Here is a 21,334-nt window from a genome sequence, read left to right on the forward strand (position 1 = left end):
AGCCCCCCTGACCGCGCACAGGAGCGGTCTGTGTCCCTTGCGGGGGGGGGCGGCGCTGAAGGCACTCCAGAGGAAGCCCACCCCGGAGCAGGGCTGAGAGGAAGGCTCTGCTGCCCCCCCGCACCATCCCTGCGCTGACTGATGGGCGCGCCGCCGCCATCCTCAGCGTCTCTCCGGGCAGCCGCCGCCCCTTCGGTGGCGTCCCATTCAGGCGGCTGCGCTGTCGCCCCGCCCAAGCGCCGCCGGCCCTGAGGAGCAGCGGCAGCAGCAGCTCTGCTGGGCAGCGATTGGCGAAGCCGCCTGACAACCGCAGTCAGGGCGCCGCCGCCGCCTCGGAGAGCAGAAAGCGCAGGGAGGGCTCGGGCCGGGCCGGCTGCGCTGCTGCGGAGGGAACCAGCGCGGGCTTCTTCCCCCCCGCGGTGCGAGGCGCTGCCGCCATCTTGTGCTCGCCCCCCCCCTCGTCCCCTGGAAGCCGCCCTTGCTGCGGGGCGCCCCGCTCGGAGGTGAGTCTCGTTCTGCCTCGTCGCGTCTGCGGGAGCCGAGCCGAGCAGGGCGGCGGCGGCGGCGCGGCTCGTCGGGTCCCTCCGCTTCGCCTGGCGGGGGTGTGGAGCGAAGTCGGGGAGGACCGGGGCGCGTCTCAAGGACCGCCCGAGGGCCTGGGAGGAGAGGCCGGGGGTCCTTCGGCGGGCGCAGGTTGCGGCCGGCGCTGCTGCTGGAGGAGGAGGCTGCGCGCTTGGCGGGCGTTCCAGAGCCCGAGCCTGTGCCTGTCTACTCAGAAGTAAGTCCCTTTACAGTCAGTGGGGCTTACTCCTAGGTAAGTGTGGATAGGATGGCAGCCTTAGAGCTAATCCTGTGTATGTCTACTCAGAAGTATGGACCGTTATAGCCTATGGGGCTTACTCCCAGGAAAGCGTGGATAGGGTTGCAGCCAGAGAGCCCAATCCTGTGCATGTCTACTCAGAAGTAAGTCCCATTATAGCCAATGGGACTTATTCCCAGGAAAGTGTGAGTAGAATTGCATCCCAGGGAAGGAGATGACACCATCTTTGCTGCCAAGATGCTGACTTGGCCAGAGGATTCCCCCCCCCCCCCACACACACACCTGTCTCTTGAATGCTTGCACCTTCTTTGGCCCCCTCTCCCTTCCTTCTCCAGTCTTGCAGTTGCAAAGACTGGGTCTGTTACTGAACTTGTTTGCTGTGAAAGGTGCTGCCTTCCTCTAACCTACATTCTGGAGAACGTCTCCTCTTTTTCCCTTTGTTACTGCAGCGTTGGCAGGGCAGAGCTCCCAGAATGTTTAAGCACCTGCTGCCAGCCTTGCTTCCCTTAATTAGCATATGTGCCTAAGCTGGCAGCATAAAAGATACTCTCCCTCTGTTGTACTTTCAGGTTTGACAGACAAGACTCCTGGAACAGCTTTGCAGTGTCACTGTGGAGTGGGGAGGGGGAAGAAATAAAACCACCAGATTTAGCATGAACATGACCTCCTCTCAGGGTGTTTAATTCTCAGAAAGGATTGTAATAATGCTTACCGTATACAGTTTTTTCATTCTAAAAGCCTTTATGGGCTAATCATTTGGTTGCAAAGAATGGCCCTACTGTGTCATCTCAGGGTACCTCTTCCAATGTTTTAGAAGAACACAGCATCGCTTAATAGAGATTCAAGTATTCCGTTCCGTAACATACTATAGCAGTCCTTTGTTCAGTCAGCTGAGCTGCGGTGAAAGAAGTGTGCATGTGCAGACATGCGTTCAAAGTATGTTTAGTGGCAATTTTGCAAAACTACAAACAAGGACTGACAGTTGTTATAGATATGTTCTGAATAAAAATTTGAACTTGACAGTGTATCTGCAGCAGGCGGTTGCAGATGTTGCAGTGACTCTGTATAATAGCTTGCAACAGTAATAGAACGCTGTGTTCTTTGTTCAGTTCAATGTGTTGGCAGCCTTAGTTTGAAGGATGCCATGAACATAAGGATTTATGTCCTGACTTTTCTGGAGTACAGTGTCAATGGTGTATTCAGGTTTGCAGACCTTAATGGCAGCAGATCTCATGTGGGAGAGGCTAAATAAACAAAGCATGCTGATTTGAGTATTGTGTCAGTGACTCATGCTGATTTTTTGATGGTAATCTTTTGAGATAAGTTTTTATTTCATCTCCACCCAAATTAATAGTATGGAGTGTTAAGTAATCGCCCAACTTTGGTTCTCACCATCTTCATCTGTTCTGTTTTGCTCATCTAAATAAATTGTAGTATTGTAAATGGTCGTAAAAACCAATGAGAGGAGAGCCTGTAAGCCCATGTGAGCATGAACAACATTCATGTTGGCATTAGAAGGACTACCATAATAGATATGAATGGGATATATGTTGGTGGTAACCTAGCTGTCCATAGGGATGCAAAGATCCTAGCTCTCCATTATCCCTGTTAGTCAATTGTTGTGCATCCCTCTTTTCCTGTCAAACTTGTGTGTGTTCTTCCTGTTTAGGGGTGCAAGGGATTCCTGTTATAAGGCAACCATCCAGATTTTCTAGGAACCAATTTTAAAGGAGGGAGAAACAGAATAGAGTGTACCACTAGAGAGGAAAGGTTTTGTGTCTTCTCCACCATCCAACCAAAACAGAGTTTAACTGAAAGGTGCCAAACCTCAAGCCTGACCAGAAATCATATCATCTGAATTCCATCAGTTTATGGATGTGGTGCCTGGTATCTCAAGCAGCAGTAGTCCTCAGAGGAAGAGAAAAGCCAGGACCAGTTTTTAAGGAGTCAGTAATAATTGGGCAACTGTATTCTTACACTTCTTCTGACTGTAGATTCCCTGCAATCTGTATTGCTAAGGCAGATCAACTGAAGCAGGGATGTCAAACTCATTTCATACAGCAGGTTTAATAGGATTCATGGTACCTGGTGTGGGCCTGTTTTGTACATCATATTTGTATAACGAGACAATGACTAGAAGAGTGGCCAGCTCTCTACAAAAAGCAATTACCTTTGTCAATACATTTTTTTTGCATTGTTTCGCTTTTGTTTAATTCTCTCACTGTCTCCCTTGTGTTGACATGGTGTAGCAACCCACCCACTCCTCAGCGAGTAGACCTATGCACCATGAGGAGAGAAGAAGAGAGAATTCAATGAAGTGGATTTTATTCTGGCATCTGTAGGCTTATTCCTCCAGTTTTTGAGGTGCAGCCAACCTCCTTGTTTCTGTAGCAGGCAACTTACACAGTTGCCTTTCTGGAATGGAACCGGAGGAGTCCTAATTCTGAATGCATAGGCAGAACCTCTCCAGCTGCTGTATGCCTCCAAGCTTCATTTGCTTGCCAGCCAATCCCATTGGCTCGCAATCCCATTGGGGGAATTTAACTTTTCAGTAAACAATGCACACAGTAGAGTGTTAGCCTGCACAAGAGTCACATAGCCATCAGCAGTGGGCAATGTGGGAGGGAAAGGAGCGGGTCCACAGAGATTGTGGGAGCTGAGGGCAGAGCTGCTTTTTAGTCTTCCTCCTCCTTCACACACTTGCACGCTTTCAGTAGTGCTGCTTCTGCCAAGACGTCACTTCCTCAAGGGCAGCTGAGAGGTGGAGAAGGTGGAGGTACTGGGAGAACCCAATCATTGTGTGGGAAGGATAAATAGCTTCCACAGGCCGTATGTTTGACACCCCTATACTAAAGCTTAGTGAAACATGAAAAGATGTGTTAATGGAAATGTAGCAAGAATTTATTTCTGGTATAAAGAGTATAGTAATTTTGTACTTCCTTACGACTCCAGAAGAGATTGTCTAAGGATGCATATCTTTTGGTATGCTTCCTTTTGATCAGCCTAACTGAGTACAGCTGTAGACCGGGAGGTGACAACAGCTCATATGAAGCATTTGCTCTACGAATGCTTAGTCATATATATTGACTAGTGGTGGGTAACAGAAGGTTTTGATTGTTGGAATAAAATGGAATTTTTTCCTTTTACCCAAACTATAAGATTGAAAGTGCCAGTGCAATCCTATGCCTGTCTACTTGAATGTATTGAACTTATTCCCCAGGTAAGTATGCATAGGATTGCATACTATGTGTGCTCTTTTGTATCTGACTTCCATAATTTTCTTGTCGTGATTTAGATAAGCAACACATTTCTGCTACTTCTTTATTCCAATGGACATATGTGCAGCTGTCTCATGAAACTCATAGGATATAAAAGTGCTTAATTTGGTTTGTGACTAAGCATAGTAAAGCAGTAGGTCTTCCCCTGTACTTTCAGGATATATTTATGTGTAGAATAATTATTCAAAATCTACATGCAGTTTAATGGCAGAATAAAGGACATGGCTGTTTGTTATAAGAGGGAGAAAGTTTTTTTAATCAGTCATAAAAGCATTAAAGATGCTTGCATATTGAGCTTCAGAAATACTCTCATATTTTAATAACAGTGAACATGTGTACATCATGTAAATATGCTGTATCTATATATTTTCCTTTTAAAACCAAGGTACTGCCTTAATATCCATTTTGCTACCCCTGGTACAAACACTTCTTCTTTGATTAATCAGCTATTAGGTTACATGAAAAGAAGCTGAAGAAGGAATAATAAAACAGTGTCTAAATTCCAAGTTGCCAGTCAGCATTTGGGTATTGCAGAAATGTGCACAGTCAGGATATGGTTTAATGAAGAATAGAATACTATAGTTACTGAATATTAAAAGTATATGCATGTTAATTTGGGAAGATAAATAATTAAAAGATAATTGTTTTTAACCAGTCCAGAGTTGAAAAGGTTGTCTCCAGTTCGGGACAAGGTTAAAGTGATAGTTTCATTTAAAAACTAAAGAGGATTACAATTTCTTTGTGAACACTTCAGTTATAATTATAATTTGTCAGAATGTTTTTGACTGTTCATCAAAGATTTAGAAGGAACCGAAAAATATTTAGACAACCCCTTGGTTTGAGGCAGAACTTTCTTATAGCTTTTCCTTAAATATGAACCTGTAATTCTTCCAGTTCAAGCCACATGGTACTAAACCCTTGGTTTGGAATTTGCTGTTCATTTCAATGCAGTTTGCTCAGGCGAATTTCTAGTTGTATTGTTCCCTCAATTGATATGATTGAGTGATTGATTGATTGAGTTAAACATTTATATCCCGCTTTTCAGCCCCAGCACGTCTTTAAAGGCACATTTCAAGTCTTCCTCAGCTTTAGACTTATGGTTCCCCACCTTAGCCCTTTTCTCTTAAAAGGAAGTCAGGCCTTCATGTTCATCTTCCCTTCGCAACTGCTCAGACCAGGCGATCTGCTTGGGGAGGTCGGTCCCATTGCAACCCAATGACTGGTCTCAAAGAAGGAAGTGCACTTTGGAGGATCATAGCACAAGAGGCTGGACATAAAAGAAACAGAGTATCACCTGGGATTGTGTTGGAGCCTACGTGAAAGGGAGAGACTGGTGCCACCCGGAAGATGAACAGATGATGACTTGAGGGATAGTATTAGCAGCACTTTCTGCCTCTTGGCTCTGCAGTGGTTCCCAAATTGTGAGTGGGGACCCAATGGTTTTTTTGGAAACCACCTGATTTTTGATGGATTGCCAAAGAGTGATGAAAAGATCAGATACCTAAGGTTGCAGTCCTATCCACACTTTCCTGGGAGTGAGCCCCGTTTACTATAATGGGACTTCTAAGTAGATAGGGTTGGGCTTTAATTTCCTCAAGCCCTGAGGCTATACCAAAATCAGATACTGAAGCTGCTAATTACCCTGCAAAGAGCTCAGTCCCTGCAGTTTGCAAGCATGTGTAAATAGAGGGAGATAAATGTCTCAGGGTTTTTTTTTTCCTGGTTATAAATAAATAAATAAATAAATTTCTTTCTCGCTCTCCTTTTTAAAAGTCTTGAAGGTGGGTCCTGATTGAGCACTGGGACCCACTGTTTTTAAAAATGACACTCTAAGTTTGGGAAGCACTGCTTAGTACCCTCCTTGCGACTCTGGCTGATTCTGGGATGGGGACGTTCTGGATCTCCTCTTCTGGCTTCGTTCCTTCCCTTTCTCCCCTCCTCTGCAGTGGCATGAAGCGGGCAGGTCAGCCTGCCCCTCTGCGGAGCTGGCCAAGGCTGCAAGGGAGGAAATGAAATTGTGATGGAGATTACACCAGAGGTGTCAGTGCTTTTGCGGGAGGGCCGAGGCGGTGATCAGCGGCACCTACTTGTAGTCCCCCCTCCAAGAATGAACCGGTCATCGCGCTGTTTTGCTGCTTCCCCAAGGTCTGCACGCGAAGCAGTGAATCCGAAGGGCCTCCTCTTTCATGCCTGTGATAGGGACTCTGGCAGAAGAGGGCGACAAAGGGGGGGCCACAGTCCGGGGGGCCGGACTACGATCGTCCTGACTGGTGACTCCCAGGGGCGGGGAAGGACAGCACCCACCCAAGAGCCTTTTCTCCCTGGGCCAGTGGCACCCAACAGATCCCCACTGGCAGGCAGCAGCAGCCTCCCTCTAACCAGAGCCCTGCGAAGGATCACGGTGAGAAGAGGGGGATTCCTACCCACACAACAACCACTTCGGGTGCAGCCCTTCCTCTTGTGTGGATAAGGAGACATCTCGGGGGGCCAGAAAGGAAAGACACATAGAGAAAGAGGGGGAGACCCCAGAGGAGGGACGAAGTGCTGTTTGCCCACCTTTTATCTCTTTGCTCGCCCCTGCCACTCTCTGCTGCTGCTCCTCCTCCTCTTCTCTAGAAGAGGTTTTCCTGTTTAGCGCAGAGCACATCCTCTGCAAGCTCTTAAAGCCCTTGGTTGGGGGAACCACACACGCTGCAGTTGCCTCTTGGCTGGAACATCGGATGACCATTCTACCGAAGGTCCAAGGAGGGGGATTTGTATTTCTCCTCAATCCCAAGAATGATTTGATAGGATACTTATGGACATCGTGGAGTTGCCCCTGTTCCTGGAGAATCTATGGGACGATTAGGGAGTGAGGCTCCTACTTCTGCTGTAGGTTGTGTTGTACAATAATAAAAAGAAAAAATTCTGCCCCCCAAAATTAACATCTGTCCAATGAAGCGATAAAGTGCTTCAGGTCTCTCAAATGCCTAAATATTAATCTCAATAATCTCAACTATATCAATAATCCTCATCTCAATGATTCATATAACAACCTTATAGGGTAGACTAGTACACTTATCCCCATAGAAGGGGGAGAAGTGACTGTAAAAAGTGGAACCTGGTGAATTAATGGCTGAGATCAAATATGATTCATGATACAATGGTTTATTATGACCTGAGCCAATGCATTGCACTGATTATGCCATCATTGAATTTGAATAAAAACAAACAAACAAGCAAATCCTGTGCATCCTTTCCTGCTTTCTGTCTGAACTGAAACAAGCTCTGGCACCAGCATCCCATCCATTGCAGAAGATGTTGAGTAGATGCTATATGTTCAGTCTCTCTTCTATAAAATTGTACTAGGAATATATTTACATTGTTCTGGAAAATCTCTTTTTCCATTGTGCCTCTTAACTGGTTTGCGGTGTGTGTGTTTTAAAGCCTAAAGATCACTGAATAACCCAGTGGTTCTCAGTACTTGCGTGGGTGGGGGGGGCAGCAGGGGGAAGGCAGCAGCACTTACCTAAGCCTCCTGCAGCCTCCCCAGGCTGCTGGGAGGCCGGCGTGACCTGCAGTAGGGCTCCTCGCAGCAGTGAAAGTAAATGTGGAGCGATCATGAGCGTGATTGCTCCGCATTTACTTTCACTGCTGTGGGGAGCCCTGCTGCAGGTTGCACCGGCCGGCCTGCAGCCTGGGGAGGCTGCAGGAGGCTTGGGTAAGTGCACCCAAGTCCCTGCAGCCTCCCTGGGCGGTGTGATCCTGGGGATCACACCGCTGCCTCCTCCCTGCCTCCAGGCTGCCCCCCGCCCCTTAAGGGGGCAGAGGCCAGGGCTCACAGGCTGGGGTGTCGTGACGCCCCAGTTTGAAAAACCCTGTACTAGGGGGTAAATGTGCTTGAAGAATTAATAGTACTAGGTTAGTTAAAACAATGAGCCACACTACAGAGCTCCTAAAAGCCATGCCATTCTAAGTGAATGCTGTTGTGATAGCTTAAATAAGCACTTTCAGTTGCGGGGGGGGGGGGCACAATCTGTGAATTTGGCACAGCTTTGGCATTGTTGATAGCATTTGGTCAAATGGATGAGCTGAATTTTACCACATGTTATCTGTTATTTATTTAGAATGCATTCCACCATTTCTGACCTAATAGGAAAGCTCAAAGTGGCTTGGTTAAGAACAATAAATCCATACACCAATAAGGCACAGTGCAGCACATCACACTGGAAATGAGGCTCCAAAAAGTCAACAAATGGCAATCCAAATTAATGGAGATGACAGAGCCACCATTATAACAATCAAGACCAAACTAAAATGTATATGGAGTAGAAAACAACCTAACTGGTTGTCAAACTTTTTGTTATTTATTTGTTTATATATATCCTGCCCTTCCCATGCCAAAGCAAATGCCCACAGTGGCTTACAAAGCTTTATAATAAAGCGGGGCTCTCCAAACCCCGGCCCGGGGACCAGATGCGGCCTGCAGCGAGCCTCTATCCAACCCGCGGCCAGCCTCTGATCCCGAGAGCTTCTAGCCCAGTTGACCAAACACAACCAGAGTTGTGCTTGTGGGGTGGGGGAATGGGGGTCCGTTTAAGTGTGTGCTTTTGGCTATGTTGGCTGGAGGATAAGAATAGGCCCTCAGTTTGGCTGTACTTGGTGTAAGAGGCAACTAAACAGCCACCGGGTAGATGGGACTCGTTAGCCTGGGAAGGCAGCTCATCTGAGAGAACGAAAACTCTGATCCCAAACCTCCACTGCCTTGTGGCTACATCCAGTTATGGAAAAGGCTTCAGGAGTCAACCTCAAGGCAAAATCCAGAACCGGAGTCCCTGAAGCAGTTCATGGCTGAACACAGTCACATTCTGGCAACTCCTGCGATGCCGCTAGAACCAACCGTATTGGCTTCTGCCTTTCCATTGGACCATTTCAGCAACGTGGAGACTTCCTTTTCGGTGTTTTTTGGTGACTGCTTTTTTGGTGACTGCATTTATCAGCTCAGGATCAGTCCAGGGGCCTTAGATTCCTCTTTGCAATGGATCAAGGCACGTAATCGCGCCATGTTACTCAGTTTTACTTTCCATAGGGCTCCCTGCATTTTCCTTTTCAGTTACCATCTTGTCAGTTTCAGCTGTGTGAACCACCAACAATCAGCTGCAACCCACCAAGTGGTCATGACCCATAGTTTGAGAAACCCTGACCTGAATCAATTATAGATTTGGTGAAACAAAAGTTTTAACATCCCTTTGAAATATCAGAAAGGAGGTGGCAGCCCTGATACCAACTGGAAGAGAATGCCATAGGCTGGTTGCCACAACAGGGAAAACCCTGTCATGAGTTCCCACCAAGCATATCTCCAGTGGTGGCAGCACTCACAACAGAGCCTTCCTAAGTTTGTGGGCAGATTCAAATATAGAGACTCCTTCAAGTAATAAGTCATTACTAGCACTTTTTGAATTGTGTCCAGGAACTTATAAGCAGTCAAGGTTGGTATGCAACAAGAGCGTGATATGGTCACAATCCCTGGTGTCTTCTAGTAATCTGGCAGCTATATTTTGTTGAGGTTTCTGCAAGCAACTCCATACTGAACATGCTACTGTAATCCAGTTTTGATGTCACCAGTGCATGGGTGGCATACTAGCTAAGTCTGACTAATCCAAGGAAGGATGCAGTTAGACTAGTGTACCAGTTTAGGCTGGCTAAAGGCACACCAGACCACAACCATCACCTGGGCATTTTAGTTCAGTGTTGGGTCCAGGACCATCCCCCAGCGGTGCTCTTGATCTTTCAAGAGGAATGTAATCCCTTTCAAAATAGGTTGACAAAGCAATTCCTCAGTAACAGATCTCCTAACTAATAGCACTTCTGTCTTGATTCAATTTTAGTCTTTACCAGGCCATTACTGAACATAAGAAGAGCCCCACTGGATCAGGCCAAAGGCCCATCTAGTCCAGCTTCCTGTATCTCACAGTGGCCCACTAAATGCCCCAGGGAGTACACAACAGACACAACCTGCATCCTGGTGCCCTCCCCTGCATCTGGCAATCAGAGGCAAACCTCTAAAACCAGGAACTTGTACATACCTACCATGACTTGTAACCCGTGATGAACTTTTCCTCCAAAAATTTGTTCAATCCCCTCTTAAAGGCATCTAGGAAAGATACTTCCTGTGGTAAGGAGTTCCACAGACTAATTACATGCTGGGTAAAGAAATATTTTATCTGTCCTAACTCTCCCAACACTTAGCTTTCGTGGATGTCCACTGGTTCTGGTGTTACTGACTCCAGACAATGGTTGAGAACCTTCACAGAACCTCTGCAGCTGGAGATGAAAATGAGGCAGAGAGCTGTTTCAATTGTATATTGGTGACACTCAGTCACAAAACCTTGGATGACTTCCCTCAGCTGTTTCAGTGTGGGAGATGTTAGTGTTATAGGAATGTGGTAAACTCACCTTATCCATGTGGCTGGATGCAATTTGCAACTAGTTCTCCACAATTGTGTATCATGTGTGATGGGCTTAAAGTAGCCATTGTATTCTAAATATATACCTGTATCTATACATTCTCGTTTCTAGAACTGATGGTTATACCTTCTCTGTAAAGATAACAGGTAACTATCCTAGACTAGGGTTGCCACTGAGCTAGTCTTATAAAATTCTTACCCCAGAAGACCCAATGTAAAAGAGAACAGGGATCCTGTATTTTGAACTGTTGTGTAGAAGGAGCAATTCTAGCAGGTGACAAATTATACAAGGGTGAGAAAAGCTGCATATTCTGAAATTTCTTCTTAGGGAAAATATACAACTCTTGACATTCTGTTGATGCTGTCATTAATACCATTGCTTAGTGTAATATGTTCCTAGGCAACATATTGTGTATCATGTTGGTTTCTGTATCAACAGCATATATAAACATTTAATAGTAAAATTACTAATATTGTTTTGTAAGGCTTGTTACCTGCACTTCTTTAACTTGTAACACTAAAGATTGGGACCATATTTCATATAGCCTAAAGCTGTAGTATAATTATAAAAAACTTAGAAGGCACATGAACATAAAAGTCCTTTCTATAAAGTATTTATATTTACTTTAATATATCATTTAGAAACAAAAAGAAAAGCTGGGTTTTAGTGGGGCTCAAGGTGGGGAGAGATTTAAAAGGCTGCTTAGATTACTGTATTTACCTTTTGTGCTTAGGAGTGTCAGTCAGTTTAGTCCCTTTGAGATTCTCGTACTGTATAGGGAATATCTCCAAGGATCGAATGTCTGTCCCAACTGCTAAATGAGAATTGAAGCCATTATCATGAAATGTGAGCAGCTGTCTTTAACAGGAAAAGATATTGCACTTGTCTAGCATCTTTGTGGTTTCCCCTTCATGAAACATTATACAGTTATGTATTTTTTGACTAAGGTTTTCTGGGGGCCAGCTTCTCCCCCCACCTTTGTATTTGTCAGCCAAGAGACCATATTGATGAGTGTGTCAGTCACTGGATCCTCTAGAATATGTAATGATTCTCATTCTGTCCTTAAAATGTGAATATGAACGTGTCTTAAAATGTGACTCTGAACTGGAGCCATTTCAATTCAGGTTGAGTGTGTGTTCTTAGCAAATATGACACCCTAGTCAGGGTTTGAGCCACAACTGAGCCTTTAATTATTTTTTCGTTTTCTTTAGCATCTCTTCTCCTGCTTTCATCTTTCTTATCCCTCTCTCCTCGTACTTCTTATGAAATCTGCTTCTGAAGGCCAAGCTACAGAAACTCTAAAAGGACAAACTTTAAAATGTAAATAGATGAATAAAATGTATAAGTACTAGGATACCACTAGAATGGGATGCATTAACCAACATACTGAAATCTCTGTGCTTCCCAAAGGAACTGAATCCTTATCCCTGAAACTTGCTCTAATTCAGTGGTGGCGGACCTATGGCACGCATGCCAGAGGGGGCACACAGCGCCATCTCTGTGGGCACGCAGCACTGAGCCAGGCAGCCTGGAGAGTGGCGCTGAAGCTGCATGTCACTTTAAAGAAAACAGAGGCTTTTTCTGAGCCCCTGTGTGTTGGGAGGGCGGGCTGCTTCCCTCTGCCCCCTCACTTCCCTCCTCTCCCTTCACCCCCACCTGCCCCTCATTTGTTTCCCTTTTCAATTTTGCCCACTCTGCAGGCTTAAGGTCCCTGTTTTTCCCTGTTTTTGATTGCAGCAAAAATCTTTATGTTTGGTGTGGTTTAAAGTGGCTCCTGCTTCTCCAGACATTATTTGAAAATGGCCCTCTGAATTATTCTCTCTGGATAAATTGACTTTTTTGTTTTTGTTTTTGTTTTTGTTTTGCAATCACAGCAATGTCACCAATTGCTCTCTTTAAGTTCTTCGTATGTAAAAAAAGGAAAACTGTTGCTATTGCATAGCTGGACATGTTATACCAATACTGTACAATTGAGAGATGCAAGGTGAACCATGCAAAATATCAGTTTTTCACCTACCTTGTTGCATCTAACTCATAGATCACTCTTCAGACCAGATACCTCAATAGCACATTAGCAGTTCACATGCTGTGGTTGATTTCAAAGTCTGAAACATTGCCATGAACAAAATATTTAAAAAATTGAGAGGATAGTTTTGAAAATACAATAATGTAATGGTTTGGCAACCACATTATCTGGATTTTCTGTGATAAGCAAGGGAGCAAATGATGTCAATTTCAGATCAAATGACTAGCTTAGAAGCATCCCTTTGTGTCTCTTCATATCTGGATGGGGGGCTGATTGTTCCGTGTTATTGTCCTTAGTTGTAGCTTTATTTTTATTTCTTCTAGTTTAATGAAAAATTTTTATAACAGTTGAATTTGTTCATAGGTGACAAGCAGGTAATCTCCAATTAACAGTATGTGAGCTATTACTCTTGACCTTGAGTTTCCAAAGTGCTGAGCCCAGTCAAACTTTACTAACACCAAAGGGATTTAAAGCTACGAGTTAAAGCTCGTAGTTAATATCCTGCTGAATTGATTCACTGATCTGCAGAAAGTCTGGATCATATCTATGGGGAGAGGATTGATGACCCCAGAAGTAATGGTGTGTAGTGTTTGGCTTCAGGATTCATTTCAAACAAGTCTTAATAAAAAGATTTATGATTACAAACGTACGGGACTCTGTATTGTGTGTGTTAATAGTATGTTTGCTGTGCTAAGCATGCCATTTTAAATGAGGAAACCTCATACCCATGGGGAAAATAAACAGTGAAGTGGAATAGTTGTATGAATGCCAAAAATGAAATCTCCATGCTGGTCATGACAGCTCTTAATATCAGTTTACAGACATTTATTCTATAGGGTGATGCTTCCATATGGACTACCTCTTCAGATGTAATAATAATAATAATTTGTTACAAACATGCTTGGGGCTCTACACAAAACATGTTTCCTGCACAGATATAACTTCTATATAGGAAATCATATATTCCTAACAATGGAAAAATGCATGTGTCTATTTTTCTGTGTATATGTATAGTGGGAACTGGCTGCTAATTGTATTTTATATGCAAAGATGATCCTTATGATGGCAAAACTAAGCAGAAAGAAATCTGAGTGTTTTACAGAACAAGTTTTGAACCTGTCGGTAGTTGAACTTCCCACATTTATTCCCAGTTTCCTATAAACTTTCAAATAATTAATTTGAAGGTTTATTCTTTAGGACTTCAATAGCTAAAACTCTTCAAATGTAGATTTAATATTAGTTGATAAAGACAACCACTTACCAGATTCTAAATTGTCATGGTAATCATCATGGAATCTGTTGCTTAGTGAGCTCATTGCAGGGATAGGAAAATCCAGCAGGGCTTGATTCAAGTCAAGTCTAGAGTCACAGCTCCCCTACGACTTGACTTGAAAAATAATCGTAACGGGGACACCGTCTGAGTCGCTGAGTCACCCTTTAGTGACTTTAAAAGACTCTAGTTGAGTTGCCCTCCTCCTTTAAAAAGCCTGCTACGGAAAAGAACAGGGCTGCTGCCAGGGCATGTGTGTGTTGGAGTTCTCTTTAACTATTCCCCTGGAACCCCATCCCATCTGTAAACAGGGCAGAAGGGGGTAGGAGGGACTATGTGAAAGCCAGGACAGAAGCTGCAAGAGGGAGGAGTCACGTGCAGCAGCTGCAAGGCTTACCATGATGACCCAATCCTTTGCAGCCCTACTCAGAAGTAGTCCCACTGTAGCCAGTCATTCAGTGAAGCTTTTCCCTTCCCACCAGCTATGTGGTACAAAGTGTGATCACTATGATCTCCTCCCCTTTTCTCCTCCCCCTCCCTGGGCTTCTTATGTCAAATGTAAGGCAAGAACCCCCCTTGGCTCCTCTTCCTGCCCTTCCTCAGCCAATGAAAATATCAGAATGCCCCTCCTTTATCCAATGATCCTTCCTTCCTATCAGAGTCAGGAAAAGAGAGCCCAGTCCCGCCTTCCCCCATGCATTGCAAGAAAAGCATTTACACTTCCCTGCCTCCTGGCTGGAACTTTTCTGCTGCTCGCTTGATCAGAATGCTGGCCCCACAAGGTTTTTCACACCGTGAGAACAGTAAACAAGCACACCCAGGCACAGGTGGACTCAAGCATGCAAACGTGGGGGCAAGTGCCGAGTCAGGGGGAACCTGACTCGAGTGTTTTTCAGAGTCGTGCATGAATACAACTCACAAGTCAACAAGTCACCCAAAATCATGTATTTTCGTGACTCGAGTCCCAGTCGAGTTCCCAGTTCTGGCTCATTGTCTACATCATCCTGTTACTTACTAAAGAGAGGTGTGGCAAAATGATTATCTAGCGATCCATTGAAGTGTTCAGTGGATCCCACCATGAGGCAAGTATCAAATATGTGAACAGTATCTACATGTTTAAATATTTGAAAGACAGGCTATGTCATAATCACTATTCCCTCCTCCAGAGTTCTTAATTCAAATAAGTTGGAGTGCATACCAAAGGTTTACATGCAGCTTATGGGAAGATGTGCATTCTGATGAAAGTCTTAAACTGGGGAAAGCAAGTATTTATTATAAAAGTACAGCAGATGCTGAAAATGCCCTTTCTTATTCTCTTGTTCGTGCCTGGTGGTTTACTTTCTTGATCTTTGGGTGGGCAATAGAACATAAGAAATGCCATAATTCATGAAATCTGTGCAAAGTAATGTTTATGCACCAATTTATTAACTGCAGGCTTTGCAAGGACCAAAAGTAAGCGTAGTTGTAGCATGTAGATAACAGCTTGCATGATTGGTACCCTTTTCAGTCATGGTGATTATCCATGATAAAAACAATTTTTGTTGCTAAAGAATCATTCTAAATCAGTGATTTTCAACCTTTTTCATCTCACAGCACACTGACAAGGTATTAAAATTGTCAAGGCACACCATCAGGTTTTTGACAATTGACAAGGCACACCATGCTGCCAGTGGAAGCTCACATTCCCCCATTGGCCCGACTAATAAATGACCTTCCTTCAAATTCCTGTGGCACACTTGTGGACCACTCACCGCACACCAGTGTGCCACGGCACAGTGGTTGAAGATGGCTGTTCTAAATCATCATGTGAGAATTTTTTGCAGAATGTTAGGCAGAATTTCACTTTCTGAACAGCCAAATGTTGCTCTCATTTGTATATTGAATTTTCTTCTAAAAATGCTGTTTAAATATTGTTTATGCTACTAAAGTCCTGTTAACTGAAATGGAGCTAAGTGAAACATTCTAATTTCTTGATTTTGGCCCTCTGGGCGGAGGCGAAGAGCCAGCTGTAGATATAGTTGCACAATTGGGCTGAACTATTTTGATGCCATATTAAGCAGCTTGAACTTTAAGCCTGCCAACAAATTCTAGCATACTTCTTTTCCCAATATGTTTAATATATCCGTGTTTATTATTTAAGACCAGTCATTGTGCTCAGTTGATTAAAATGCAGTTATTTTATGTGCTTTCTAGTCTATCACAATGACAGCAGAAGAGACCGTGAATGTAAAAGAAGCTGAAATAGTCAAACTAATACTGGATTTCTTGAATGCAAGAAAACTTCATATCAGCATGCTGGCTCTGGAAAAAGAAAGTGGAGTCATTAATGGACTGTTCTCAGATGATATGCTTTTCTTAAGGTAGAACTAACAAAGAACGCTGTAAGATTATCTGAACGATTGTTGATCAGTGTTTTAGATGTGGGTCTATATCTGACTGCTTTGATTTGTCTTGGGCATGATTATATTTTGACTCTTTTCACATCTGTGCATGCACTAAATAAATATTGAACAATCTTTATCTAGTACCTTATTAAAGTAGCATAGACTGTGAGAAATGACACATAATTTTTTTTACCTGTGGGTTTTCCCAGAAGAAAATTAGCACAATTAAAACCAACAAGAAATATTAGTCATGACTATCTAAGTCTCATTAATTTCAGTGGGACTTGATAATTACTAACTTCCTTGGATAATACAATTCTATGTCTATAATAGTAGTAATGGAATTATTTTTCCCCGTGCAAGTATCATGTGCTGTGAAATGGGAGGGGGGGAAATCTAGGATTTCTGCAGACAGTAAGGTTAATGCTGTCCTATTCCTTCCAGTTGTATTTCTGATTTAGGGTGGCTCCCAGTCCAGTTGCTGTTCACCAAGGAAACCACTTGGGGCCAGTGATGTAGTTAATGTCATGTGTAATTTAGCCCTATATATTTGCAGAGGATTGTAGCTGTAGTTACATAGCACAAGTTTGCTTTGAGTTGAAGATTGTTCTTCAGCTGTAAGAGATTTAAATTTTTTTGAGGACCATCTCCATCTTTATCTACATCATCTAGTTGAATTACCTTAACTTCATTTTATTTCTAGAACTTCATTTTATTTCTAGCTACTAATTCTTTGCTAGCATTTTTGTGCCTATCCTGCGAGATGTAAAATGAGTTTTTCCTCAAAACAAAACAAAAAACTCTTCGTGTATAGAGTCCCTATTAATTTCATCATGGAAATCAAACACCTGTGTACAAATTTGCTGCTTCTATTGCAATGAATGCAGCATCTCCTTGGATGCATTGGAGCTCTTGCACCTGAAACAGATAACTAGAATGAACTGCTAGTGCTGAGATTCAGTATTTAGTGCTCATGCAAATCTAGTAGGGTAAACTAACAAAAAAAAAGCATAAATGAGTTGTATGCATGGAACATGTGGGAATTACTTTCCTTCATGATTAAATATATTTGGTGAGTATGTATATGTACATGTGCTAGCAAAATGTAATTACATGTAATTTACAGTTGGGCATTCATCATTAGTCTGGAATGGTTACTTAAATCAAAAAGACTTTGCAACTCTTGTCCTTCAGTCGTTATTGCTCCGTTATTATGCTTTTCTACCAAGATGTGTGATTTCTCCATATTTTGTGCATTATTAAAAATTATTATTATTATTATTATTATAAATTATTAAATAACAAAACAAGAGAACCTTATAGGCGAGCAGTTCCCAAATTGGTCATGACCCCATTTTGGGTGGGTTACAAAACTGACAGGGCAGACTAGGCTATGTGCATCAGGGGTTAAACAATCTGTTACTTGGGTTGAGCACTGCTGCCCAATCACCATTTTAACCTTAGAGCGGCTGATAAAGTGGAACTTTTTTTTAGGTGAGTCCCTCTGCTAAAAAGTTTGGGAACCACTGCTGTAGAGGGTTTTGTCTTTGTTATTCTTCAAATATTCACGTTTTGCTGTTTTTTTCCTCAGAGCAGTATGTAGTCCACATTATTTACAAGGATTTAAGTTTTTAATTTTCTGTTTAAATGAGAAGGTAACCTCATTAACTGCTTTCCAGAGCATTAACTTTGTAAAGCTGAGTGGTCAGCTGCTGAAGTTCTAAGCATGATTTAGCTAGTTAAACTTTGTTTCAAACATAATTCAATATATTTCTTTCACTTTTTTTAAAAGACAGTTGATCCTTGATGGTCAGTGGGATGAGGTTCTTCAGTTCATTCAGCCTCTTGAGTGTATGGACAAATTTGACAAGAAAAGGTAAGCTAATTATCTTTCAATTGCATGTTTATTCTTTGTGAGAAAAATTAAATTCAACCCTCTTTCTCCTGTAACAGGAATTGAAATTTATTAAATCCTATAATTCAGCCTGCATCCATAGCCTTCATACAATTTTAAAACCAATTTTAGAGCTGTTTTATTGTATCCAGTTATACCATATTCTCTCATTAGTTGTACCCTGTAAGAATAATACATTGCATCACAGCTCAGAGTGAGATTTCATGGTGTAAACAGAATCAAAACAGCAGTCCTCGGGCTAAGCTGTCACTGTTAAGAAGCAGAGAATTTTGATGATACCGTTGGTAAAGAACCAGTTGTGTTAAGACATGATCTTTCAGAAATCCAGGAATTGAGATCTCTGTTAAATACACATTTTTATTTCCTTCACCTGTGTGTTTTATTTTCCTTATATGCAGGTTTCGCTATATCATACTGAAACAGAAGTTCTTAGAAGCCTTATGTGTAAACAATGCAATGTCAGCAGAAGATGAGCCTCAGCATGTAAGGCATTAGCTATGTGCACAACTGTCTAACTGAACTTAGAATGTACAAATGTCTTTAAAAAGGAAACAGCAAATCAATATTTTTAATAGTTTTTGATAAAGTTGTATCTCTTGTTTGAAGTATGAATATGAAATATACAACAAATAGGTTTGTCTTTACAGTAAGGACCATTGTACTACTGTGATTCTTAAACTATGCGCTAAAACAAATAATCTTATAGCAGTCTTAAAGACTGACCACTTTATATCAGCATAAAAGGTTTATGTACTGCAGTCTACTTCATTAATGCATGAAGTGAAATCCTCAGTTCTCTACATCACTGTGTGTACAAAAGGGAAAAAATGGCAAAAGGTAGGGTAAACGACTATGGGATGGAAGTGATACAGTCAGTGACTGTTTTTATTTAAAGTACTGCGATTATTCACAACAGCAACCAGTAGATAAATCAGTCTGCCTGACCATGCTGAGTTAGTGCAAGAACATATTTATTATTACAGCCTACATGGATGATTCCAGACCTGAGGAAAAGGGACCAAATGACTATGGAACAGGAAAGATGAGTGAATGACTGTAAATGAAATGAAATGCATAAGTATGATGATAACTGGTGACCGTGCACTCCTTCTGACTGAACTAAATTATTTAACGATGTAGTGGAAAAGGAAACCTCCATTCAGTTTGGGCTTGAATTGGGTCAAGGTTTCTGACATTCTAGCTAAGTGGTTTTTCACTGGATGTGTAGTGACTTGTATTGACAATGCAATGTGATTGAAATGGTCTATTTACCTATATGTAAGCTATGTGCTAAAGCTATCCTAGTGAACCACAAGAGAGGTTGACCTGTGTCTTGTAAAATTCAGCTGCCATATTGGTAGCATATACTGTTCTGTGCCTATTGTGGCAGGGAAACTTTGTGCAGTTCTGACCTTCCCACTTTCTCTGCCAATATATGAGCAGCAACATTATTGCAAGGGAGACAATAAATGCACTCGCTTTCCTGATGCAGCCGATGTTAGAGCTGATAGGCAAGAAGGAATTCCAAAAGCATTGCCATTGTCCAGAAAGTCCTATTCCTGAGTCCTGACTGGGCAAATGGTATTGTAAGATACCAGGACACAATATTATTTGATTTCTCCTGCAGTTGCAAAGAGGGCAACTATCTGTATTTTCTTGAAGCTGAAAAAAATACATGTGATCTTTTTTGGAGTGCAAGAGTGAAGGGTACCTCCAATTCTTATGGCAAGAAGGGGGGAGAAACTTAAGTCCTGGGTATTAAATGTTTGGGAAATAGTCACTTAACTCATATTCCAAAAATGTAATTATAACAAGTAAGGACTCATCTAGGAAAATATTTGAAGAAGTAAAATTGTGTGCAAGCTCTGATGTCAAGTTGAGCTGTGGTATATATTGGTCAAATATGTGGAAGTTGAAATGCCATCAAAATGAAATTTAAAAAAACAGATGAATAGCAGAGAGATTACCTGACTTTGCCTTTGTGATGCCGCATATGATTGTGAATGGATTTAGCATTAAAAAACAGTGATATGAATTTTTCTGTTGCAGCTGGAATTCACAATGCAAGAAGCTGTACAGTGCCTACATGCCCTTGAAGAATATTGTCCTTCTAAAGAAGACTACAGCAAACTGTGTTTACTTCTCACATTGCCTCGTCTGACCAACCATGCAGAATTCAAGGACTGGAACCCCAGCACTGCACGCGTTCACTGTTTTGAAGAGGCTTGTATCATGGTGGCAGAGTTCATTCCTGCTGATCGAAAACTAAGTGAGGCTGGCTTTAAAGCAAGTAACAATCGTTTGTTTCAGCTCGTAATGAAGGGGCTGTTGTATGAATGTTGTGTGGAGTTCTGTCAGAGTAAAGCAACAGGAGAAGAAATTACAGAAAGTGAAGTGTTGCTTGGCATTGACCTTTTATGTGGTAATGGCTGTGATGACTTGGACCTTAGTTTATTATCATGGCTTCAGAATCTGCCATCTACTGTGTTTTCTTGTGCTTTTGAACAAAAGATGCTAAATATTCATGTGGATAAACTTCTAAAACCTACAAAAGCAGCCTATGCTGACCTTTTGACACCCCTTATCAGCAAACTTTCTCCTTATCCATCATCTCCCATGAGGAGGCCTCAGTCAGCTGATGCTTACATGACCCGTTCCTTAAATCCTGCTTTGGATGGGCTAACCTGTGGATTAACAAATCATGATAAGCGCATCACCGACATTGGAACAAAAACATCTCCTATGTCCCATTCCTTTGCAAACTTCCATTATCCAGGAGTACAAAATCTTACTCGAAGTCTAATGCTGGAGAATACAGACTGCCACAGCATCTTTGAAGAGTCACCTGAACGGTGAGTTGCTGTTAATCATGCATATAGTACTTGTGTAAAGAAATTTATTTCTTGAAACCAGTTTGCAATACAGGTTGAGCCTACTTATCTGCAGGTTTTCTATACACGGATCTGGCTCAGCTTGGGTCCCCTGAACTCTCCTAAGGTGACCAGAGCACTTGTGTCCAAAGGGCTTTCTGAAGCCCACGCACGTCCTCCTGTGGCCTCTGCGGGCTTCAGAATGCCTCCTAGAGGCAAAAAAACACTACTTCCACTTTTTGGAGGAAAATCGGAGTGATGTTTTTATGCCTTTTAAAGGCATTAAAATGTCACTTTTTGTTTTCTTCTGAAAACTGGAAGTAG

The 21,334-nt window shown here is 42.6% G+C and overlaps 1 protein-coding gene across 2 annotated transcripts in view; it reads left to right on the forward strand.

Moving 5' to 3' along the window:
- The first annotated feature begins 254 nt into the window (after window positions 1–254).
- Window positions 255–21,334, forward strand: part of WDR47 (WD repeat domain 47) — a 44,950-nt gene continuing 23,870 nt past the window's right edge. For both annotated transcript variants that reach the window (XM_066623807.1, XM_066623808.1), the window contains exons 1-5: window positions 255–503; window positions 16,035–16,201; window positions 18,018–18,101; window positions 18,539–18,623; window positions 20,190–20,992. In XM_066623807.1, coding sequence (XP_066479904.1) covers window positions 16,044–16,201; window positions 18,018–18,101; window positions 18,539–18,623; window positions 20,190–20,992 — 1,130 coding nt within the window. In that variant the 5' untranslated portion in view covers window positions 255–503; window positions 16,035–16,043. The remainder of the gene's footprint in view (window positions 504–16,034; window positions 16,202–18,017; window positions 18,102–18,538; window positions 18,624–20,189; window positions 20,993–21,334) is intronic.

The sequence above is a fragment of the Tiliqua scincoides genome, chromosome 4, assembly GCF_035046505.1.
Source record: "Tiliqua scincoides isolate rTilSci1 chromosome 4, rTilSci1.hap2, whole genome shotgun sequence".
NCBI classification, from domain to species: domain Eukaryota; kingdom Metazoa; phylum Chordata; class Lepidosauria; order Squamata; family Scincidae; genus Tiliqua; species Tiliqua scincoides.